The sequence below is a fragment of the Nothobranchius furzeri genome, chromosome 3 (genome assembly GCF_043380555.1).
Source record: "Nothobranchius furzeri strain GRZ-AD chromosome 3, NfurGRZ-RIMD1, whole genome shotgun sequence".
Classification (NCBI taxonomy): Eukaryota; Metazoa; Chordata; class Actinopteri; order Cyprinodontiformes; family Nothobranchiidae; genus Nothobranchius; species Nothobranchius furzeri.
Genome location: NC_091743.1, coordinates 41813225 through 41839460, shown reverse-complemented (window position 1 = coordinate 41839460; position 26236 = coordinate 41813225). Strand labels below are relative to the sequence as shown.

At 44.1% G+C, this 26236-nt stretch overlaps 1 protein-coding gene across 13 annotated transcripts in view; it reads right to left on the bottom strand.

Moving 5' to 3' along the window:
• Positions 1 to 26236, bottom strand: part of LOC107385828 (band 4.1-like protein 1) — a 165153-nt gene that overhangs the window by 32133 nt on the left and 106784 nt on the right. For 12 of the 13 annotated variants that reach the window (XM_054748293.2, XM_054748309.2, XM_054748324.2 and 9 more), the window contains exons 4-10: positions 19279 to 19383; positions 7480 to 7522; positions 7299 to 7374; positions 6748 to 6966; positions 6367 to 6454; positions 6116 to 6268; positions 3806 to 3903 (exon numbers count right to left, since the gene is read on the bottom strand). In XM_054748293.2, the coding sequence (XP_054604268.2) occupies positions 3806 to 3903; positions 6116 to 6268; positions 6367 to 6454; positions 6748 to 6966; positions 7299 to 7374; positions 7480 to 7522; positions 19279 to 19383 (782 nt within the window). The remainder of the gene's footprint in view (positions 1 to 3805; positions 3904 to 6115; positions 6269 to 6366; positions 6455 to 6747; positions 6967 to 7298; positions 7375 to 7479; positions 7523 to 19278; positions 19384 to 26236) is intronic. The other variant, XM_054748301.2, reaches the window with a different exon arrangement.

Below are 26236 nucleotides of genomic sequence, written 5' to 3'. Positions count from 1 at the left end.
CAGCCGCTCGCTTCCGAACTAAATTTTTCTTGGTACCCGCTCTACAACGGCCCCGCTCCGGTGCGGAGACCTGAGGTGGGCAAACAAGCATGCGCGGGATTTTCGAGATCTTGCGATACAGTCCGAGCAATAAACACGGAAGTTAGATCCAAACACCCGTTGTGTGGGAGAAGCATCGGCATGAACTGTTTAATCTGCCCATCATTTGTGTTGAGAGATCAGCAGTGTTTGGATCAACAAAGTGTGACTACTTTGATAGTGGAAACTGTATTTATGGCTTACTTTTGTGCATTTAAACTTCAGCCGCCATTGATAGTTGTTAAAAGTTGTTAAACCTGTGCATATGAAACAAAAAACGCCTTTTGTTTATCGATTTATTGTGAAAAACGGAAGATGTGCTTGCTCCTTTTCCTGTTGTGCGGTTGTGATTTCTGTCCATTTACTGCGGAGGTGCTCCGGCGTCCGGCGAAAATAGGATCGACTCTATTTTTGCCGGACGCCGGAACAGAGGGCGGCGCACGACGCCACACTGCCGGAGCACGGCCGCAGTAGTGGAATTTCTCTGATTGACTACAACGGGACCGATTTTGCTCCGGCGTTCGTGTCGGAGGGGAGCGGAGCGGAGGTAGTGGAATTTGGGGGTAAGGGAGATCCCAGACACCCTTGTATCCGCAATCTTAATCTTCTGGTCACTACCCGAAGCTCGTGACCATTTCTTTACATCTTGTCCTTTTTATGTTAATCCACGAATGCGTTTTGTGAGTAAATGTATTCATCGTTAAATCTTTACACTAATGAACTCCTAGGAGGCCATTGAAGAAGTAAAAATGTTAAAAAGATGTTTCAGAAACACAGAATAAACCTTTTTTTCCACCGACCCCTACAGGCTCTTTGGAGTTTAAAGATGACTGAATCAGACTTGGTGATGTTGACTAGACAGAGTTGACTTTCAGGTTTGCAGACACTTCCTGTTGTGAACGTGTGTCTGTTTATTCTACACTCGGTGGAATCTGAGGGGACATTTAGATGTTTACATCAAAACGTTTTGCTTCTGCCACATCATCAGTGGAAGCCTTCAGACTGCTGATACTTATAATGTTCATACTAAAATTGTCACAAAAGGTAAGAACTTTTGTGTTTTGTTGATTGTTCCGTTGCTGTAAGAACAGTTTTTGGCAATGGCTCGTCTGTCATTGGAAAGCCTGATTATTTCCCCTGAAGTGGCGCCATATTTCTAAGGAAAAGCCCAGTGCCTCCTCCTCATGCTGGTCACCAGCTTGGTCACACGCTGACCCCACCAGCCCTCATGGGGTGGAGGTCAGGACTGCTGGCAGGTCATCCAGTCCTCCACACTCCTATGATCTGGAGGTGGTCACAGATACACTCACTGGTGGGAAGAGTTGCCATCCAGATGATGCTCCTCTCCATCACACTGCCTCCACCAGCTGCTGTCACCCTCTTGGTCTTCTCCACATGGTGGCTCTACAATCTAAACGCTGTAGGCAGATGCTGGACCAATATGTTTTCCCTCTTCAGACTTTAGATATTAATCACATTCATCGAATTGATCCTTTTGAGGAGATCTTTTACCCACATTTGACTGATATCCGAGGAGCAGTGCGTTGCCACCATCAGTGACTTGCCCAAGGACACTGTGACATGTGGAAATGAACCACTGACCTTCTTATCAGTGGAAAACTGCTTTTCCCTTTTCAGCGACCAATCCAAATCCCATTTTTGGTTCTTTTTTAAACACAGATAAGGTTTTTCTTTACCTTCCTGACGTTTCGTTTGCGGCTGCAGACTTCCTCAGAGCTGACGCTGATGGTGGCGTCACTTCCTATTCCGTTTATCCGTGGGCAGCAGAGGACGACAACGCCCTCTGCTGCCCACTCTCCCCTCTCCGATGATGCAGTCCCATGTGCGATCCAACGAGTAAACTCCATCGTCCCTTTTCATGGTCCCACATCCACGTCTCCTTATCTCGATAGCTTCCTTGATCCATCTTTTGTATTTCTGTTGTTCGGTGTTTATGATCCTTGTGTTGTCCCAGTCCATTACATGGTTTTCTCTTGTGCAGTGATCTGTTACGGCTGACTTCTTCATTGTGTTTTCTGCTTCTCCTTTTGCTGCTCTTGTGTGTCTTCGACTTGTTTCTTTCTCGCACTCCTTTCTATGTTCTATTGTTCGCGTGTTGAGTTGGCGTCCGGTTTCTCCTACGTATGTTTTATTGCAGAGTTTGCATGGGATTTCGTAAACGATTCCACATTTAAGTCCAGCTGGTATTTTGTCTGTTGGGTGCACTAGTCTGTTTCTAACTGTTGTGTATGGTTTTGGTGGTGTGTTTATGCTGTGTTTTTTCATTGTTGCTCTTATTTTTTCTGTTATGCCTCTGATGCATGGTAAGGTAAGGTTACCCTTACCTTACCATGCATCAAACAGAATCCAGCAAAAATGATGCAACACGTGTTTTATTTTGAAATAAACCAGATGCACCTTGCTGAAACACGTCTCACTTCCTGTCTGGCTCTTGTCATTTCTTTAATTTCATGACAAGCCACATTCCACATGTGGAAGAAACAGACTTCATGTGGAAGCTTTGCGGAGCTTCACATCCGGATCCATGCCGCACCGCAGCCAGTGTGAATGGTCTGACTGGACTCAAGGAAACCAGACCACGTCTGTTCTGCATTCTGTGTCAACGAGGGTTTATAGTTTCTCCTCAAACGTGGAACCAGTGAAGAATGTTTCAGTTTCTAATAGGGATGAGCCAAAGCATTTTTGACGAATACGAGCATGAAACGAGTAAAACTCGTAAATATCTGTAATCGTGCTGAAGGAAAATTCTCATTGGGTAACTGACTGTCTTCACGCTCTGTGATTGGCCAGTCACATAGAGCGCCCGCCCCTCCCTATGCACAAAACTCTGCAGCCAGGAACTCAGTCTGCGTCCGGTCCATCCACACATACACACACAGACAGTGACGGATCCCTCTGTGCTTGCTTCACTGTTCACGTTTCTTCACTACCCCTAGGCTTTCTCCAGCTCGCCTCTTTTTCAGTTTAATATTTAAAGTTACTTTTTCATAACGTACCTGGTGCATTTGACAATACAGAGCTGAAAACGGCTCCTGCTGCCTCTCTCTCTCTCTCTCTCTCTCTCTCTCTCTCATATATAATGAATGATACAGAGGGCACTTCAGCTGAGACTGAATGAAATTATTTATAATTTAAATCATATTAAAATTAAAAAAAGTTGTCTGATTCTAGTATTTCATATTTCCTAGTTCCTACTGCATGACTTCAGATGTATTAATTCATGCACTTAAATATTAATGTTCTGATTTCATAGAAAAACTTCTGTAATAGTTTCTTTACTATTGTGATCAAAAATATTTAATCTCAATTCTGAGGCTGCTCTGTAAATAGTTTTCAAATAAACAATACACATATCAACGTCTGATCAATCCATATCAATTTTAGACTTAAAACAATGTAAACCACACCCACTTCCGGGTTTGGCCACGCCCACTCCGAGTACAGATACAGATAATTTAGATGGCTGAACAGATACAGATACAGATAGTGGTGTACTCGCTCATCCCCAGTTTCGAAACTCTAAATTGACATTCAGCCCCTTTAACTCCATCAGACCTCATTACAAGGTCACTAGCAGAGCTGCTGGCGCTGAGCTCAGACCAAGTGTGGTTGCACCTAATTAAGCTGTGGACACAGGAGTGTTTGGTTAGCTTTGACGGGCACTAAATCAGAAATCGTCCAACCAGAGGAGCTAATTGATTCTTACCGGAAGAAGGTGTGATGCTCAATGCAGACTTTCCACAGCCTCTTAGCAGCTCTGTGGTTGGGAAGCTTGAAGCCGATGGTACTTTCAAACTGCTCAAACTGGATGAGACACAGAAAGGGAAGACAGAAAGAAAAAAGACATTCAGTAAAAACAATCATTTGATGCATTTAGTCATCTCACTAAAGCACTACGGACATAAATATAATTAAAAACACAAATAAATGGTCTTTATGTCAGAATGAAAGCTAAAACTTATTAATGTGAACAATATTTGGTTCGTGATGAAAGTAGTGCATAAAAGCGAGCAGGTCAGAGTGAGGAAGGATACGATCTGATGTTAATAAGCTCAGTGGAAAATCATTTGATGGCTCTATATTTACACTCATCTGCTCTGGTCTCTGGCTGCAGCTGCAGCAGCTCAGATGAAGGGTTTCTTTATTTGGCTCGCTCACAAGCTCACTGGGCAGCTCTGTCACTTGACTGAGTCTCGCCCCGACAGCCGGATACGCCGAGGCTCAGCATGGAGGTTAAGCTGCAGAGCCTCGCAGCACTGAAAGGAGGGCCGGATAAATAGACCCTGACCATGTGGGAGGCAAGGCTCGGGGAATTTGAGTGGTCAGTTTTAAGCTCCACTCCCTACACATTCATGTCTGCTGTAACCTGAATCAGTTCGACACAGAGGACAATTTTTATTTATTTGTTAATTCACCTGAAAGGAGGCACGGTGAATCAGAAGTGACGGGTTAAGTTTTGGAGAGAAGGTTTTAACGATGTTCTGATGACTTCCACAGTCAGTTGTAGCTTTACGTTCACTAATAAGCATGAAATTAATCTTGATGCTAGCTGATGCTTCGTGTCCAGAAGATTTAACATCATTTCCAGGGTTTTCTTGGCAGTAAAATCAGAAACTTTGCTCCAATTTGACACATTTAGGCCCTGTCCACACGTAGCCGGGGATCTGCCAAAATGTAGATATTTTTCTACGTTTTGGCCTGTCATCCACACGAAAACTGATCTTTTTAAGAACTCCGGCCAAAGTGAAGATCTGCGTTTTCTCCATTTTGGGTGTCTGCGTGTGGACGGACAAAACCGGAGTTTTAAGGTCCGCAACGTCACTTTCCGCGACAGAAAAATGCTGACATCACGTGTGCGACCTGTGTTTACACTAGCCGACAGCATGGATGCCCTCAGAGCTGCGCTCGCTTTATCAATTGTCCAAGCGCTTTTTGCTTGTCTGTTTTTGCAAGCGGAATTACTGCTCCTTGCGGAAGACCACAGACGAAGGACGAGGTTAAGAACGGGGGAAGTACTGCCGCCTACAGGTCTGGCATGTCCTCAACAACGTATTTATCCAGGTACGTGTGGACGGAGTTTGTTTTTAAAATGAGGTGGTGTGGATGCAAGTTTTTGGAGGGGCGGATATTCGTTTTTAAAAAAACCCGGCTACGTGTGGATTAGGCCTTAGTCAGTCGTTTTTAGGTGTCTTTAAATCAACACTGAAAAGTTTGTAAGACTTTAAAGTGATGGTGTGTATTCTCCTGGAGATGGGGGCAGTACATGCTTCAATCATTGTAAGCAAGCAGGGCTTTGTGTTGGAGTAAGACCTTACCAGCGGGTGGCCGTTAGGGTCAAACATCATTGGGAACACAACCTCCAGCAAAATGACAAACCCATCAGACTCGTTTCCATCACTGACGAGTGTTGTGCAAAGTGTTTAGGAATGATGAACATTTTTTACAGCTTGTTACAAATCAGTGAATGCATTTTGCCCTCATGGGCTCCTGTAGAAGGAAAACATGACGCCCAGAGACTTAGACCCGCTCCCGTGTGTTTTAGACCCGATTTTTATGGTTATATGTTACAAAGATGCCAACATTTAATTGATTTTCAACAACATTTCAATGGATATTTCCAGAGATTAATGGTAAAAAACTACACATTATCTCTTTAAGCTGTTGCTTTTAAACTGGTTTCAGTAGTTCTTCAGTCATGAACTTGAGCAACCTCCCATATGACAGCACTCTACTGCCCTCTGCTGACCAGAAGCTGCACTTCTTTTGTGGTTTGGGTTGGAACACTATGGGACGATTCTAGCTGCTTTACGCTAGCTCCAGCAGGCTGCAGCATGCTTGGTTACAACCGTTTAAATTCAGTGTTCAAGCAGAAGGAGGCAGAAGCAGGAAACTTATTCTGTGTTGCTTTAAAAAGGATTTTATTCAGAAGAACTCACAACTTGTATGTTGTAAGCCTCCCTGGCTAAAATCCACACAACACCGTTCCTTATTGATCACCCGTCACCATGCTGCATACCTCTCCAGGTCTAATTTTGATGTAGAAGTTGCTTCTCTTATATGAAATCTTGAGAATCTTTGGCCATGCAAAGCGGTTGATCCTCAGCCTGTCTCGGTAAATCAGCAGACCGTTGGCACAGACGCCGAGCATTATTTCAATCCCTTCCGAATCCTGCAGCAGACACAGGCAGGAATTATTCATGAGCAGCCCAGGATGCTTTGATGAAGCGGTCTCTCGTGAAAATTAAAGTGATTTTGGAGACGGCCCACCTTAGCGTGATGGAGGTCCACACCGTACATAGACAACTTTTTTGCATTCTCCAAAAAATTCACTTCAGCCTCTGCTGGCATCATCCCTCTGTGTGCAGAACAAAAACAATGAGTAACCAGCATCACCAGGCCTCTGAAAGTAATAAACCCAGACTGGAGGTGGAATTATCTCCTTCAATATGCCTGATATGTTCACTTCTAGCACCAGATCACAGCACAGAGACTACCTAAGAAAGTGTTTGCACTCACACTGTGCATCTTGATGACACGGTAATGTCACAGCTTCCATCCTAAACTAGATGCATGATGGGAAGTTTCAAAACAAGACAAAAAATATCACCAAGAGACTGGTGGGAGGATGAAAGTGTGTCTTTGCAGTACTTGTAGCTTCGATGGAGCTCCATCACCCTCTCCTCCAGCTCGCGGGTCTGATTCGGAGCAAAGCGGAAGTCGCTGACATAATCGGAGCCGTGCTCTTCCTGGTCGTAGTCCCCCAGCTCTGCTTGAATGGTGTAGGAGCCCAGGAGGGCGTGCGTGACAAACGAGCACGGCAGCCGGCCTGACAGGATGTCGTCTCTCAGCTGCAGACACAGGTAGTATCTGTCAGATGAGACAAAGAGAGGGAAGCGTTGGCACTCAAACCAGCCAGGAACGTTCAAGCTCCAGCATGTATCCAGTGCAGTTAATCCATGGCAGTTAGAGGCATTCCAGGGCTAATCCTTCTAAAGGAGAGAGGGGTTTTGGTTGCTTTGACACAAATACACTACAAGAATTGTTACAACAGTTGTATGTAAACACACACACACAAGGAGCTTTTATCTACAGAGCTGACATGTGTAAGCAGTTTCTTCTGTGATTAACCGAAGAGCATCTGACAGCACGGGCGGGGGAGTAGCAACTAGTAATTTGGCAGGAGTGTGTGTTTGTGTTACCTGGTGATGTCCTCTGTGAGCTGGGAGGGGTCTGGGGGGTAGAACTTGACAGCGAAGGCGAACTGCCAGGGAGAGTCTGAGGTTGGAAACATGGCGATTACACATCCGAACCGGATTTGCGTTGAAAAGGTTAGCATACAACGTGCTGAAGAAACAGCATCCATGCAGAAGAGACACTCACTGCGCATCTGCTTCTTGATCTCTTTGGAGGGATCCAACCAGTTCTGAAAGACAGAAGGCAGCAATCACACGGGGCGGACTGCAAACATGACTAATGCGCACCCCGGCGTCACATTTGGTTCTAATTGCTGTCAGCGTTCCTAATGAAAGCTTCTCCATATGCTGAAATGAAGCAGGCCCTGCCCCGCTGAGCCTCTCAAAGACGCAGCGAGCAGATCTGACTTCATCAGCCAGCTACCTATCTGATCTCATAACATCCGGCGGAGCAACGAAGGGCGTCGTTGGAAATGTGGTTGTTGGAGCGTTTCGGAGCTGATGCAACTCGTACGCACTCACTTGTAGCAGCAGCTGTTAGTGTGGGAAAGAGGAGCACTGCCTAAAACTCTGATCGGTGCGGTGGCTGTGTTGGTTTAATAAAACTTGTAACTTTGACTTGAATGGGCATGAATACATTAGATGACATTCTAGTTTAATGTTGTTGCAAAATGTTGTGACTTTATTTAGTTGTAATGAGTTAAACTACAGCAAGTCAAAGTGGGTCCTGTAAAAATCTAAACGTCCTGATAGAAACCGCTCTTCACAGTCCTGGTCTGACATTTACGACTGTGGAGATCTCACTACATCATTACAAACGTTTCATAGTCATTTGGACCTTTCAATTCAATTCAATTCAATTCAAAAATACTTTATTAATCCCAGAGGGAAACTGATTGCTGTAGTAGCTCAGAATAATAATAATAATCAAGTCATCGAAGAGTTGTTGTATATTACAATGGCTGTTGGCAGGAAGGATCTCCAGTAGCGGTCAGTGTTGCAGCCAAACTGAAGAAGCCTCTGACTGAAGACACTCTTCCGTTGTCAGACAGTCTTGTGAAGAGAATGCTCAGGGTTGTCCATCATTTTCTTGATTCTCTAGAGAATCCTTCTCTGCATCATCTCCTCCGGCGGTTCCGAAACTGCCGAAACTCTGGCTGAGTCCTTGAAAGGGCTTGGAGTTCCTCCATCTTGTTGGCCAGTGATCTCACATTGCCCATTATGATCGATAGAAGAGATGGTTTGAATTTCCTCTTTCTCTGTCTCCGTTTTGCTCCCCGCTCTGCACCCACGCTTCTTCTTCTGTTTTAGCTCATTTGGGATTTGTGGCTTGAGTTGAGGTATTATTTCAGCCTTTCCGATGTTAATCAGCTGCTCCCGGTTGTAAACCAGCTTGTTGCCATGGTTACACATCATAACAAATGCTCAAAAAGTGAAAAAAGCTAAAAAAAATTGCAGAAAAATTTCTCCAAGCTTCACAGCAGAAACAGAAAAGTAAAATATCTAAAAAACAAATACAGTTTTTCTTGAGAAACTAGAAGAAAAAATGCCCAAGAAAAGGCTAAATTTACATATAGTCAACAGAGCTACTCCAACATGCAGCCGCCCAGAGCAGCGCAGTTCTGGCTTCATGACTGATTTGAATGGCGTGTGCAGCATGAATGAGTGGAAAACACATTTTAATTGTTTTTATTTGCTCTCATCCATAGCGTCAGAATTACACATGGAGGCTGGTGGGGGTTCTGGGACACTAGAAGGTGCTGTCTTTATACTATTTAATAAGTGGGTAAATGTCCCTGAGCAAGCTGCACCTTGACCAAGTCAAATTATGCCAAATACGTGTCTCCTCTTCTAGACAGAGTTGATTAAAAGGAGATGGCTTCCAGAGACAAGGTCGTGCTTTAAAGGCAAACTCCACACATTTTCAGTAGACTTGATATTAATGTGTCACCAAAACCGTGCACAAGTTTATCTTTATTCACTGGAACCCAGCTCTGGTGTGGGGTTGGGATACTTCCTGTTTAAACTCTCGACCGTGTCCAATTATTAGAGTGATTAGCAGGTCGTCCTCCTCTGTTACATCATCTACTTTGTACACCAGTTTGTATGTTTTACCCTTTATGGTTGCCAGTTTCTATTCTCTTGTTTTAGAATACCTTTCCTTGGGGTTTGGTTAAACGTGTCTCCCCAGACACTACCTCATCACACCCTATGTTCAGTCAGCCTAAAGCTTGGTTTATGCTTGACACATTCACTTTCCGCGCGGTGACGCGGCTCGCGGATGGAACGTGCTTCACAACTTGCAGCGTTTATGGTTCGTGCGGCTCGTCTCTGCGGTGAGCCAATATTCTCCCAAACTGTAGGGGGCAGCATGGAGCTCTACGGCATGCATCCAACACTACACCATAGTAGAAGTAGAAATGACTGTTTACAACATGGCATTTCAGCATTTTTAACAGCGTTCTCGTCTTTTCCGACAGTGCGAGCTATTTCTCTCCAAGAATTATTAACAACATGTTGATCACGGTGATCTCTGAGAGCTGAATCATACAAATGTCTGTATTTACAAACCTCTGCCATACTAGTTCTTGCCAGTCCGCCATGTTTTTCTGTGTACGACCGTCCGCGTGGTTAGAAATTTTCCTAGGTGCACGGTGCGGAAATTTTGGGCCGTGCGGAGACGCGGTGGAGGGGCGTGGTTGTTAAAATGACGCAATTTCGCCGCGCGGAGCCGTGCGGACCTCGCGGACAAGTCGAGCATAAACCAACCTTTAAGCCTCATTTACACCGAGTGCCGAATGGATGCTGATCAGAATCCGTACGGCTTCCGCAAAGACTGAATATCATCGAGTCCAATCAGAGCATTTACACCAGCTGCAACGCAGGTTCAGATGCGGAGCAGGATCTTTCTGCAAGGTTTCTTTTTTTTTCCCCAGACATCGCATGTGGATCGTCACACACACAGACATAGACCCGTGTTGCATCGTTCTGTAGGCTTCTGTATCACTGAGAGGGATATCGGTTTGTAGTGTGTGATGGTATGAGAGCGAGAGTGGCTTGTGTTTACCAGATCCTCTCTAAACACATACGTAGTTGTTAATGAGATATGTTGCGGAGACGTTCTGCACACGATCCGCAGCCGGTGAAAATGGCAGTCATTACAGAAGCTTCGCAGATTCTGGTCCACATCCGTTCCTCACTCCGTGTAAATAAAGCTTTAGTAGACACACCTGAGCCCTGCCCAGTTGTCTCAGACCCGTGCCTCGCGGACAGATCAACACCCTGGTACCTGTAGAGATCTAGCACTCCTGCTTTGTTTCCAAGTCCAGAACCACATTCAGGTCCCTGGATTATTCCTGCCTCACCCATGACGAATCTCTGCAGCTTTCCTGGAGCCTGGACTCTGACCGCTGCTAATCTATGACCACCAATTCTCGCCACACCCTCCTGAGAAGTACTTTATTATCTGCCTCCCTTTCATTAACCTTGATTTGGGGATTTTGACTTGAGCCTCTTCAAGTCTTTCAGTGTGATTTCCAAAGAGAACGAGAACAACTGAGGTGGAGAGCAGACCTGCCAACATGTCCCCTTGTCACAAACTTTAACTCCTGTTTCATATCAAACAAAACGAAATGTTTACCTTGTCTGCTGTACTCTAATTTTCATCAAAATTGACACCACCTTAACTGCAATTAGTTTTTTGGTTATTACCGTATTTTCCGGACTATAAGCCGCTACTTTTTGCCACGCTTTGAACCATGCGGCTTATAATGAGGTGCGGCTTTAGTCAACCAGAAAGGATGGATGCTGGAAAGTCTAATGAAGGAATGGTTAAAGGAGTGCTACGGAAAGCACCCAGGAGGATTTTTTCACAGTAAGACGGCGCTGCTTGTTTTCCCAGCTTCACCCCGGGATGATGACAGCAACACGGAGAGCGACACTGACATCGCCACAGAAAAGGTATGTGACAAAGCTCTTCTGAGGCTGTTCAACTCCGACACTGAAGAAGATGACTTCAGTGGTTTCAGTGTGCAGGAGGACGATGAATAAACTAATCAATAACTTTTCTGTTTTGTTTGATACTGATCAGTTCAGTTACCTTAAGTTAAACTACGTTTTCAGTTCAGTTGATGTCTGCGGCTTTTAGCCCGGTGCGGCTTATATTGAGGTGCGCTCTATAGTCCGGAAATTACGGTACTCTGGAGCTCATGCTCGCATGTTTGCTGCATACAAAAACGTCTGGAGCTTCCTGCGGTGTCAAGGGCTGACAGCAATCTTTAGAAAGCTGAAAACTACGGAGTAACCTCTTATTAACACTGATGGACCTTTAGCCAGCAGCTACTGAGTGAAGACAGAAGGATGAAGGATTAGAAAATGCAACGTCCGGGCCTGGAGCCTCCATGAACAATTAGCTTTGACAGTCAGGCTACTGAATCTCTCAGCTGAGGGTTAAAGAGCCCTGAGTTAGCAAGGTGCTCTTTGCTGATGTGTTTTTTCTCTGCAGAAAAGCAAAAGATTATTTAATTACTGACCATTAAAGGCTTTGCTCTGGGTTTGTAACCTTCTTTCATAAAGCAATCACATGGAGCAAATGTTCTCCCGAAGAGCAAAGATTAAATTCTTATTCTGCCGAGCGAGATGGCAAAAGGGCGTCTGAAACGACGTTTTAATTCTCAGGCTTGTTTCGTCTGCCGATCAGCAGCGACCCAAGCAGCAGGCTGCAGCTGAGCTCCGATAAGCCTGACTTTGATGACCAAAGCTGTGGCTTCGCCTAAATGCAGAAAAAGGGAAATATTTCTACATCAGTGACGTTGACCTCCTAAACTTGAGTCAACCTGTCGTTTAGGGTCGTCGTCGGGCTCAAACTAACACGCATAAATCAAGGCTCAGGCGTCAGCTGACATGGCATGTACAAGCTGATTAGGAGCCACAGATGTTTGAAGGAACTAAGTCCTGTCATATTTCATAGCTTCAAAAAGCCACAGTAGCTCCATCCTTCAGTCTCACACCTGCCTGCAGGGAGGATCCCACCGATCAAAACCAAGTTCAAACCCCAACAGACAGCTAGGGCCCATTAGTTCGCTGTCAGATGCATGATTCTGTCATAATACGCCTGGTTTGTGAGCTTTGTAACAAAAGCTACGAGGATCAGAGGCAGACTTTTGGAAATGTCAAAATGATTAGTGAGGCAACTGGAGCTTTATGGTCCAAAACATTTGTCAGGAGCAGAAGTAATTAAACCTCACCAGCAGGAATCTGTGCCTTGGACCATGTCAGATTGAAGTGAAGGGATTTGAGGGGTGAAAATGACAGAGTTGTAAAGTTTGAGGTGCCAGTTAAAGCAAGTGAAAGCATCAAACCTAAAGACGCTGTGCATTCACCTCCTGTAATCGTTGTATGGTGAGAGATGACGGAGTCACGGCTGTTGGTGTCAAATCTTTAAGGGTGCGGTTCACCTAAAACAGTTTTTAATGATTTTTTTTTCACTTAGAGTTTAACAAGCAGGCTGAACATGAAAATAGTCTCCTGCACCCATGGACGTAATTTTCACTTTAGAAGTGGGGGGGACACGGGGGGGGGGGTATCTTTACAGGCTTCAACACAAACGGTTGCTTTCCGCTTGGTCCTAGAGCTCAACCAGTGTCAATTTAACCCTTTGGTGCATAACGGTCACTACAGTGGACAGGTACTCAAAATTGTTATTTATTTGTTTTTGCTATTAAGCACAGCTGTTGAAGACTTTATTGCATTTGAGCCCCTCCATTTGGACTTCAGTAAGCCAAGCCAACATATTTCATGCTCAGAATGCACGCTGTCCACTGAGGTGGACATGTAATAAATTATTTGTAAATTATAAAATTTTACAAAAAATATTTATTGAAATTTGTTTCGTTCACACCTAAAGACGAAGGAAAAAAATTGTTTAAAAAATCATGGTTGAAGATTTCATAATTCATGCATCAGAGGGTTAATATAGTGTAATATTGTTTTTGGATGGTAAAAAGTACAGGGGTCAAAACTTGACTTTGGAAAAAGTGGGGGGGACATGTCACCCCTGTCCCCCCCCAAAATTACGTCCATGCCTGCACCTACCTCCTGCATTAGCTTCTGATAGAAAACAGAGGTTGGAACTCCAGGATTAGAAAATCCCGACAGATCTGCGTTTAAAGCTACGTCCATATTTCCTCTATCCGATCCAAATCTCGGCTGGCCAGAAATCCCAAATCTCCGTTTACATGGACGCTAACTGAAGTGATCCGATCATGCCGTGAATATACATGCAGCAAGCATTCAGATTAAATTGGATTAGCTTGCACAGAGTTGTCTTTCTCGGAAAATAAATGTATACGTACAACATCTTGTCTACTTGCCTTTCCACTCGTATTTTAATTTCGTATTCTCTAGCTTTGTAAGTTGGCTTACATTTTCCCCCATTGTGTACCTTTACATTTTTACCTGTATGCTTTTGTTTTTACTGATAGCTTTAACTAAGCTACAAGCTCAGTAGTAACGCTACAGAGCAGGATAACGTACAAAAGATCACCCGTTCACACCGTCCTCTAGCTCCTCCGACTTGTCCTGAATGTCTGCAAAGACGGAAAAATGTCACGAAGTCGCACACGTGCCCAGTGGGCACCTCTCTCAATCCAAATGGAATTTCCAATTGGGCCATATAGGATCATAATATTCCGATTGACATGTTTACATGAAGAATTTTTTATCTGATAGGGCATTCACTACGATTACGTGTGCCCATGTAAACGTAGTGACTGTCACATAACATTCATGGACTCACCCAGCTTGACTTGCGAAGTAGAAGGCTGTTGTTGGTTTAGTGTCCAGAAAACAGCAGAGAACTAGTAGGAGCTAACTGTTAGCATTAGCAACTCCACCACATGGCAGAACGCCACCAGGCTTGTGTTATTAGTGGAGGTAAAACAACCAAACGTCAATGGCAGTCACGTTGCTGTTATCCAATTAGAGATGAGATGTCCAAATATCAGGAAATTAAGAGTCCAATCCTGGCGTGTTCATCTCAACTTTGATGCGGCCCATGTCTAGTTCCTGAATCAGGTGCACCAGAGCCCGCTTGAAGATGACCATCGGCGGCAGCTTCTGGCCGTCAGCCTGGCAGGCGAGCACGACATGAAGCAGGACTTCTCGTGGCCGGTCATCCGCACAGACACCGTGCTGGTCCCCATTTTCTCCACGGTCCGGTTCACCGGGATGTCGAAGGTATAAGCGGGACCTCGTCCATGTTGGTGATGTGCTGGGGCCGGATGTTTTTGTCTGCCATCTTCTTAGTGCAATAGGAGCGGAACAACTCTAGCTTCTCAGCGTCACCTTTTATTTGGTGAGGGTAGGCGGTGCTACGGGCCGGCTCTTTGTTTTCCTGCGGACGCAGGTGTGGCTGGCTTCACTTACGTCCTTAATGCATGTATAAAAGGTGCGTCTGTATTAAAAGGCGCACTGCCGGTTCAGGGAAAGATTAAAGGTTTTTAATAGCGCCGTATGGTGTGGAAAACACAGTAATTAAATAAGTGAACCACACCTTTAAAGGACTTTTATGTTATCTTGAACAAAAAGACCTAACATTTTCTCAGTATCTGTAAAATATACTGAGTTATAGCCTTCTTTGACCCGACGAAGACTAACTGCTGTCACTCTAAAAATGAATTGTTAGTAGACGTACGTCTGAAGACTTTGCGGGAGTTTAACTCAAATCCATCCAGAGGTTCATGAGATATTTTATCAACAAACAAGCAAGCATGGCAGTGAACTCAAAGGTTTGTCTGGCACTGTGTGGTGCTCTGAGTAAGGGGGATGAAAACAAACATGAGCTCTATATCTGTACACATTTCTACATTTTCTAGGATCAATCGGCTGAATTGGCCATCTTGAATCTGACTGACCGCAAACTCGTATCCATAGAAGAAGGACCTTTCAGCTAACCTCCCAAATTTAGCTCAATGTCTGCATAATTGACTGACTCAGAGCCAGTCTTACATTGGTTGAGGTGAATTTCTGTAGCTGTGGCAGCTTCTAGAATCAGACGGTGAGTCTGTTAAGAAGACTTTCTGATTAAAATTCATCCGGGGATCGAAACTTATTTTACCTTCAAAACCGGTTCCATTCAACCAGCAGAGCTTAATTCCAAAGAGAGCAGCTGTTCATGAGGTTTTAAAGCTGCACTGATGAAAATGTCCTTACTGACAAGGTTTAAAAACGCCCATATGAGTGGTGCTGACTGTGGAGATGAGCCCATGGGGAGTTAGTTCATTCTAAGCTTTACTGTTCAGTTTTTTTTTTATCTAGTTTCATGTCACAATAAGCACCTGGTTACAAAAACAACACAGCATGAAGCCACTGTTTGCTAGCTGAAGCTGTACAAACTGACAGCTAAACACCTAGCAGCTAACGACTGCTGAAGCTAAAGACAGAAGCAGTTGGAGTAGTTTTGGTATCAGGCTGTTAATGGAGCCTCTAGATTGTTAAACTTGCTTTAAGAAGCTACATTTATTTTTGCAGGTTTATAAAGTCATCTAAACATGACTTATGGATCGATTCTCCGTGTTAGCACCTTAATATGGAATCAGCTATTCAACATTAGGTGATCAGTACAGTTTTAAACCAAGTTAATTCTGCTTTTTTGCTCTTTGTCTTCTGATTAATCAGTCTGTTGTTTCTCGTCATTCTTGTATTTATTGATTTTGGACAATTTCGGTAAAATCTCATCCTTTTTTTTTATTTTTTGCATTTTTCTTCACCCTAAAAATACATAAATGAAATGAAATAATCTGCTTGAGAACGAATGTAGTTGTCTGATTTCAAAACAATTTAGTTCACACAATAAACTAGTTTTCACTGTAAAAAACAAGGTTTTATCCACAGAGAGAAGACATCAGCACAAATAGAAACAAAGGTTATCCGATAAAGTTAAAATTCAGCTAAATGATGCACTTATTTACTTATGCATGCTTGTCTATCCCAGCATGCAGCAGAGTTATATTCAGTCAGATAATTTTCACCAGGGATTCCCAAAGTGTCGTGCCGCTAGGGGGTGCGCGAGGTGAAAAGTGCAATGGCTGCGGAGCTCAGAGAAGTCTGTTAAAAGTCACCATTAGCGTAGCCAGAAACTCATTTGTGGGTGGGCCTAAGAAAATGTAAGTGGTCACAATAAACGTAATTGAAAACAAGTAGATTTTGCTTGTGTGTGTGTGTGTGTGTGTGTGTGTGTGTGTGTGTGTGTGTGTGTGTGTGTGTGTGTGTGTGTGTGTGTGTGTGTGTGTGTGTGTGTGTCCTCCGCACATGCCCCAGCTCAGGGGTCGGCAATCCGCAGCTCTGAAGCCGCATGCGGCTCTTCCATCCATCTGATGCGGCTCTCTGTGCTTGTACAATAATGAATGGATATTTAAATAAAATGCTTTATATTTTACTGAATTAATTTTACATCTGTATGCCAATTCTAAATGTAAAGATTGTCTGCGTAAACCTGAACAGGTCCAACCCGGTCTTACTGTGAGACCGGGTTGACGGGTCACGCTTGTGCGTAATCATATGCGCATTCTGAGCTGAAGACGATGTGAGATTCTGGGACTCTCCTCAGACGCCACATTGGAGACAGGAACAAGCACTATTCAGCCAAAGTTTCATCATCAGGGAACAAAAGTGACAAGTCTCTCTGAGAGACCGGGTTTGGAAAACTCTCGCTTCAGTGGAAGGAATCTTCCCGCATGCGCTCTGGTTCTGCAACGCACTCCAATCCCCTCTCCACATCTTCAGCTCACTGTGCACCTTATGTACGCGCTGACTGAGCGGTGTCCAGCTCAGATGTTCAGACGGAAATCTTTTCTTGAGTGATTTAGCTACATCTGCGATGTGCGAAACGAATAAAGTGTCAGTTCGTCTGCATGCGTCGGGGTCTTTCTATTCTTTCTCCGTCAAAATAAACGGCCAAATACGGGAACTGTCCGGTCAACACAAGCCCTGCTTTAAACTGTTCAGTTTTCTTGTGAAAATTGTTACAAATTAAACTTGATTACCACCAGAGCCAGGAGCACTGCGCCGTTATCTCCGTCGCTGTAAATGAGGGAAAAACAAATTGATCGGATGCTTCTCTGACCTTCCCCACCTACAAAGTTTAATTACAACAATCAAACGTGACAGAGCCTGGATTTGTATTCTGAACAGTCTAAACATGTTTTAAAAAGAAACGTATGACAAAAGTGGCACCTGCTCAGTAAAACCACCAACAGGGTGAAAAATATCAAAATATTGTAGGCAGAGACGGGCTACAGCTTCTGGATCCACTTTATATAAATCGTTTTATTGATTATCTTCTTATGAAAGATAACTTTGACGTACACAAGCGACCGGTACTGGCTGCTGTCACCTGTTGTGAGCAGCGCTCTGCTGTCTGAGGGTAGGCCCCGCCTACAACGCCGCGGCTGCTGCGGTGTTTTCTTTACTGTGGGAAATGGGTAATAATGGCTCTTTGATGGGAACAGGTTGCCGACCCCTGGTTTAACGTGACATCTGATATATATATATATATATATATATATATATATATATATATATATATATATATACACACACACATATATATAGCCATGCCCTGATGTGGGGCTGGGGGGTGCGTCAACATGGTCGGGACATAGAAGGGGGTGCGCGGCCAAATAAGTTTGGGAACCACTGATTTTCACTAAATCAGTCATTACATATTTCACAAGGTTTTTGTCCATAATATAATTTAGCCACAGTTTATCATTATGTACTATTTGAAGGATATTTATGATTTTAACAATGAAACTTTTTCTAAAATACTTAAAGAATGTTAAAAAATTAAAAGACCAAACCCAGAAATAAAACATTTCTGGTGCAGAGCGAGTGGGAGATTGTTTGGTTTGGGAGATATTGACCTTAGCAGCTCAGTACTGCTAACTGGGTGCTCTACACTGAAACCTGCTCAGGCAAGACAGTGTTGTACGTTATTCTGAAACCATCACATTTTGTGAATCAAGGGAGGAGCCTGAAGAAAGGGGTCGGATTATTGAATTTTTTTCCCCTAAATATAGCGGCTTGAACGGCTTTTACTGCACCTTTAAATAAAACCCCACTGTTTAATTTCCAGTACATCAAATTTAGAGTAAAATGTGTTTTTATTATCATCATTGTGTCCTGTTTGACTCACTGATGTTCAGGGTGCTGAAGCCTCTCTTCTCATGCACTCTTGACATTTTATTCTTCCTGAACTTCGTGTTGAAGCTTCCAGCTGATTCCGCATAGAGCTAGCTGGCTTCAGCCTGGCTGAGATTATTCATTTGTGGCTAAGCTTCACCTTAAATGCATGCAAGTTCTTTTTTCATGACAGAATGTCTCATTCTGCACATTCAGCCTGTCATACACCTGGATGTCTTTGGCGTTAATGTGGAAGACGTAGCTAATGCTAGCTGACGTCCAACAACATTTACCAAGCGTTGTTCTCCCTAACCAAAGGCATTGTTTGAGTATCATTCTGCTAATAAACTTTGTGCTTTGTGCTATATTTGCATTTAGTGTGCTTCCTTGCCTCAACATACCTGACTGAGAAGCTACAAGAACTGTCCTGGTGTGAGAAATGTCATACATGTGTGGTGAGTGAGCATCTCTCTCTAAAGACATGAAAAACTCACTGACGTCACTTTTAAAAGCACTTATCCCCTCAGCTCTCCAAATGCCAAATAACTCTCCATGTGGAAATGGTTTCGTCCAGCAGTTTTTTCTCAGACATTAAACCTTCTTGCAAAGCTGAGACATTTACTGAATTCTGTCTCATCCAAATAGCCTTTTGTTCAGATCCAGACTGAGCTTGGAATTTTCCATTTCTTTCTGATGGATAGAGCACCCAGGAGAGCTGACCAGTCCACCATTGAGAGGAATACAAATTGTTCAGCGAGCTACGTGTTTTCGCCCGTGACGTTCTTTTGGTACACATTTGACTGACCTTCTGGCTGTCCGTGTCAGCAAAGGTCAGGCCGAAGTAGTCCTTCTCCAGCAAGTTGAGGTGTTCACACACCATGTCCATCAGAGTCTGTCCTTTAGAGTGCTTCTGGGGAGAAAAACAAACAAACATCACAAGAAAGTGGCGGAAAAGGTCAAGTTAAAGTAGAAAAGGGATCTTCTCGCTTTGGATCTTATTGTTCTGTTGATTCTGGTAGATTTAGTTTTGGTTATTTAGTAAACAAAGTTCTGTAAGTTTCCTGGGTTTAATTTCTAGTTGCACCACCTGTATGTTTACATGTGCTCCGCACGGTCGTAGGAGACCACCTATGTCCAAGGCAAATATTTATTCACAGTAAAAACAAAAGTAAACACAATTTGTCATGACTACCATGTCCTTTTTACAGAAACTGGTTTTCATCTGTTCATCTGCTGGTTTCTCAGACCACTGTGTCCATATCATGAGTCATGCTCATAATGTTTTGGCTGAGTTTGTGCCACCTCCATCTTTCACCAAGCACAACAACATTTAAAGCTAAATGCTAAAATAAGCACCTCAGAGTGGCATTAATGACAGGCTTCGGACTAATTAGCAATAGCATGCTAACACTGTAACTAGCTAACCCAGTAGGGTTTCCATGGGCTGATAACTGCTAATTAGTACCAATACGTAAAGAATAATCCAGCTTTGCTGCAACAGAAGCTAGTTTAGATTTTTTAACTCATCAGCAGGCCTGAGGTGACCTGCCTGCGTGTGCAGTGCATTTAACAGTCAGTCTTCATTATCTGCTTGTGCTTGCACTCATTTGTCACAGTTAAATATAGAACAAGTAAGACTGTGTTAATGTTTACACCTAACATTCAACCACACTTACTTTTAAACTCTCGCACATAACTATTTATCCTGCGGCTGCTTTGTGCAAAGACAAAGAGAGGTAGCAAGCGGTTGCCAGGGAAACAGATGCAGTATTATTCCTCTGCTGCCTTCTTTCTTATATCTCAGGGGCATGTGAAGAAAAAGTGCTATAACCTTCTCTTACTGTGAGCGGATGTCAGAGCAACGCTCTCGTGGGATCAGCCAGAGGGATTGCAGATGCAACGTTGTTCTGATAATATTTCACAACAGATGCAACAGGGAAAGTTAAGGCAATAAATCATCATCTGGACGCCTAATGAGCTACGGCTGAGGTGATTCAAACTATTTTCTCTCTAAGATTCAAATGTGGAAAAAAAACCTCAGAGTTCAGATAACCCCAAACAGGATCTAAGCAGCATGCAACACTCAGTGCTACTCAAAATAAAATTATCCATTAAGTGAATGCTTCCATCACCTTTTGTGCCGGCGTTTTAAACAAAGGTCTTTTTAAGGTTAAAAAACGATGTGAGAACAATGGTCTGTGCCAAATATTTAAATATAATGCGCAATGTCATGCCAAAACGTTGGGTGTTTCTCAATGTCGAGGCGCCTTGCCTTGCCTGGCCTTGCGAGGCGATGTCTTGCAAGGCCAGGTGCCTTGCTTGCGAGGACACTGTCCTTCCTTGGTCAAAGAAAACGCTTAAATGGAACAGACTTGCACCAGGTTTCTGCTTACTTTAAAAATGCTCTAATCCACCCGCTTCTTAAAAAAACGAGTCTTGACCCCTCTCTCCACAGCAGCTTCAGACCCATCTCTAAACTTCCGTTCATCTCCAAGATCTTGGGAAAGGTTGTGGCTAAACAACTCACAGCTGCTCTTGATGAACATAACATCTATGATAGCTTCCAGTCAGGTTTTCGTAGAGCTCAGTCTACTGAAACGGCTCTTCTTAGGGTCTCTAATGACCTTCTGACTCACAGTGATGCAGGGGACTGTTCTGTTCTGGTCCTGCTGGACCTGACTGCAGCCTTTGACACTGTTGACCATCACCTGCTACTGGAGAGGCTGGGAGACTGGCCTATTAGGATCTGCTCTGGAGCAGTTCTCCTCTTATCTGTCTGAGTATTCCTTCTCTGTGGCAATCCATGTTTCGGTCCTCCACCATCTCCGTCGCCCATGGTGTCCCACAAGGTTCTGTGCTGGGACCTCTATTTTTCCTCCTCTAACTGCTTCCTCTTCAGCACATCCCCTTTGGACTGCATGGTGGCGCAGTTGTTAGCACTGTTGCCTCGCAGCACGAAGGTTGAAGGTTTGAAACTCGGTTGCGGCCTTTCTACATGGAGTTGCTTGTTCTCCCCATGCATGCGTGGGTTTCCTCCGGGTACTCCAGTTTCCCCCACAGATCACAACATGCCCTATAGGTTATAAATTGTAAGCCTATTTGGATAAAAGCATCTGCCAAATAAATAAACATAAACATCCTGAGCGTCTTAAAAAGGAATCTCCTACCATATTTATGCAGATGACATCCAACTGTACATCTCCTTTATGCCCCATGAGATGTCTAAGCTGCAGCTGTTACACACCTGCTTAGACTCTATCAAAACCTGGATGGTGGGAACTTTCTTCAGCTGAATGAAGATAAGACTGAGATCCTCATCTGTGCCCCAGACAAGCTGGTCCCCAAAGTCAGAGACTCTCTTGGTCAGCTTGCTTCCCACACCAGATCTTCCATCAGGAATCTTGGCGTGACCTTTGACCCAGCTCTCACCCTGGATTCTCATGTCAGTTCTCTTGTTCGCTCTTCCTTCTTCCATCTCAGGAACATTGATAAGCTGAGTCCCATTCTGTCCCGCTCTGAACTTGAGATAGTTCTCCACACCTTCATCTCCTCACGCTTAGACTACTGTAACTCTCTTTTCACGTGTCTGAGCAGAACCTCCCTGAACCGTCTACAGGTGGTTCAGAATGCCTATGCTCGGCTTCTGACCAAGTCCTCCAAACACACCCACATCACCCCGCTTCTCCAGCTTCACTGGCTGCCAGTCACCCCGGCTTTCCATGGGAGCCGTCAGCAGCACGTTACTGCAGCAGCACGTCATAGCTGCTGATAGGAACCGCTGTGGTCAACAGAACCTTTTCCACTGGAGCCGTCGGCAGCCGTCAGCAGCGCGAGTCGGCCACGTCTCAGGAGCAGCATGTCGCGGCCTTTACGCGCTGGTTCTATTTTCTACGCGTGACGCCTCTGAAACGGGTCAAGTTCGACATTTTTGGGGAAGGAAAGACAGGAAATCGGACGCGGAAATGGAGAGAAGCTCCCGAGATTTTCAGAATAAAGAACGTGCTGCCTTCCGGTTACTTTACTTTTAAAAAATGTTACTAACTGTGCGGCCCCGTGAGAAGTTATCACCAAGCTAGCGGTCTCCTTTGTTTTTCAGGTCCGTATTGGCGATTATAAAACGGACAGAACATAAAACACAAACCATGTTGTAATTTTCTCCTGCTTGTTGTTGTGTTTACTGACGAAGTCACTCGTGTGACTTCGTGCTCTGTCGGTGACAGCTGCTTCGCGTCTCGTGGGAAGGGCCAAGCAGCAGCTTACGCGAGCAAGACGTGCTGCTGACGGCTCCCGTGGAAACCCGGGGTCAAGGATAATATTAAGATCCTGGTTCTGGTCTATAGGGCCTTACATGGACAAGCACCATCTTACATTGGTGATCTTCTTAGTCCCTACACCACCAGCAGGTCCTTGAGGTCCAGTGATCAAAGCCTACTGGTTGTGCAGCACCAGGCTAAAGGTCAAAGGTAACAGATCATTTGCTGCTGTGGCCCCCAGACTCTGGACCTCTCTCCCCCTGAGCCTGAGATCAGTGGACTCAGTGGTCTCCTTTAAAAAGCAGCTGAAAACTCACCTGTTCAGGCTTTGGTGTGACCTTCTTCACCACTCTCTCCTTATTCTGTTCTTTTCCCACCTTTCCCAGGATCCATTAATTTCCCTCTTTCCTATTTATTTTATCTCTCCCTTTCCTTATGTTTTTCAACCACAATTTTTTTTCTGGTTTTAACCACATTTTTTAAAATATATATTTTTTAAATCCATTTTATATTTAAATGTTTTTGTTCTCATCTTTGTTTTTCTTAGGAGGTGCTATATAAAATATAATTCACGGTTTCACAAACACCTTCATGTCACAAAGACTACCCCCTTACCTCCAGTTAAAGTAAACATTTTAAACATCTCACTGCATGTGTGTATGCGCTGTGATGCTCCAAAACCACAATATTTCAACCTATTATTTTCAAACGGACTAAATTACAGCCATTGTTCATTTTTATTAATTTTGTTATGGATTCAATTGGGTTGACCTCAAAGGTTACATGAAATAAAGAGTTTCTAGGAGTTTGTCATATGGTTCAGGAGTTATTTTGAGGTGACACACACACACACACGCACACACACACACACACACACACACACTTTGCTTGTCAGTAGAAGCTTCAAACTGAAAGACTCCAAACAGAACTCCAACACACACTTGTATCTAAAGGACACATAGGCCCAGAATGGCTTTGCGACATGTGGGATGTGGGTGCAGAGCCTACTCTCCAGACCAACAATGCAAATGTGACAAAAGACTCAATTAACTCCTGAGTGTGGTCCCCCCACCACTCCATACACACACACACACACACACACACACACACACACACACACACGCGCGCGCACACACACACACACACACACACGCACGCACACACACACAAAGGAGAACACAAGTATTTCCAGATTTCCAGCCTTCCCACAGCAGCACAGCCATTCCCCGGCCCTGGAGCCACCACGCGGGTTCTGCCCCTGCTTCTGCAGACAGGCAGTGGAGCAAACTTGCTCTGAGCTCTGGGGCTGTCACTAACGCAGAAATTTCATAAGACTCTGAACTGCTAAAAAGAAGCTGCCTTATACATCTTTGACAGCTAGTGCTGCAAGGGTGGGGGTGATAACTCGTACACAAAAACCTTCATAACCTTGATGGAATGGAGTTATTGACGTGGAGCGGAAAAGGCCCAAATGCATTTCAGAGTTTTTTTCACTCGGCAGAAAGAGATGTTGGTGCACGCATAGCATTCCTGATAGTCTTACCTCACAGCCCCCCCCCCCCCCCCCCCAACAAACACACACTCAAAGTTACACACACTTGTGCTAAAGTATCCCCGGGAGTGTGCTCATACCATAATACCGCTGCTCTTCTATTTTCTCCATGGCTGCACCTGGCTTGCAATCATGCAACAACTATGGATTTCTGAGCACCCAGTTAGCGGTCTGCACACGAGGTTTCATCAGAGAAAAGAGAGACCAATCAGGAGCTGAGTGTTGAACATTTTCTGTTAATATATTTTAAGACCATAAACACCCTCATTCTGGAATTGATTTGTGGTTTCAGGGGTCCTCTTTATCATGACATAATAAAAATGATCTGGTGCTCATTTATAAAACGTTGTGTTGAATCCTTCCCAAAAGTTTCCTTAAGTTTAATAAGTTTAAGCTCTAGCTGTCAGATTGATGGACTCACATCTGAATCTGGAAAATGTCGGCATCCGGAGGAGTTCATGATGGACTCAGTGTGCTCTAACCATCAGCTCACCATCACCGTGTAAACATCTGGTATGAGCTGTGCAATATGGGTAAACATCTCCTTTTGGATTTTATTATTACAAAAGATATCGCCTTTAATGCAAACCAGTGAAACTCAGTCTGTTTTTAACGGTTCTGTCATGAACTTTAAAGATCAAATCTTTACTCATGTGTGTTTATTACATTTGCAGCAGTCTCTAGTAGGACATAACGCCTTCCACGTCGTTCTCTGTGGATAAAAAGCTTAGATGCTCCTGCAGATGGGGATCCGGAGAAGTCAGAGAAGAAAGTAGACGACAGCATTTAGAGTCTTATTGTTGATGTTTTATCCCCACAAATAACACAAGCCTGAAGAAGCTCTGCCCTGTGGTGGAGTCGCTAATGCTAACGGTTAGCTTCTACTTCTGCAGTTGCCTGGAGGCTAAACCAACAACGGCCTTTCTGTTGGGAGTCAAGAAGGACGAGTCCATGAATGCTAAATGCTGAAAGTGTGACATAGATCTGTCGGGCTTTCCTAATTTGAACCTTTTCCATTGATTTACTTTCAGAAGCTAACGCAGGAGACAGAAGACTACTTTAGTGTTCAGTCTGCATATTTAACTCACAAAAGCAGATTGTTTTAAAAATGAATACATAAAAATAGTTTCTCAGTGAACCTGCTCTTTAACCGGTAACCTGCTAGTTTGAGGCCTGTCGAATCTGAGATGGAGCTCGTAGATTTTACCGCGTCTGGCCTCGGTGTGACCTTCCTGAGATGTCATCAGTTAAATACTTTCCATATGTTAATATTCCTCTTTCTGTGGATATATGTACTTCAAACAATTGACCTTTAACCCCTCACAGATTGATGGGCGGGTCGTTGCAGACGTCTTTACTCCTTGTGTTAACACACACACGTGTGCTCCAGAGCAGCAAACTACCCAAACCTCTACGTTTCTGGAGGAGCTCTTGATGATGATCAGCTAATCGATACGTCAGATCAGGACGTTAGGCCACGCGGGAGTGGACTTACACACCTAGTTCGTCTTTGCTCCTGTTTAATCAATAACAACATCTGCTGTGTGTTTGTCTACAATTAAGGTTAGACCTGAACGATTTTAGAAATGATCATTTGTATGAAGTCCTCACATTGAAATTATTAACATTCGTTTCAATTATGTTTATTAGAGCCCACAGCTGCTTTTAAAAAAAGCCTCTGTTGTGTTTTGTTTCCGTTCTCCTCGGCCGCATCGCTCCGATATCGCGCTGAAATAAAAGCCGAGTGCTTCTCTGTGTTGTAGGTTGCTCAGCCTGGAGAGCGGGCGTCTCATTCACAGACTGATCCTGTTCTGAATTTGCATGTTTTTACACTGATTTTGTGTGGAATGAAAAATCACCTCACGGTCACCTACGGAGTCGGGTAATTGGATTTAAATTCTTTCCGACACGATCCTGCAAAGTTATTTCAGGAAAAAAGAGATAAACCTGTTCAGCCT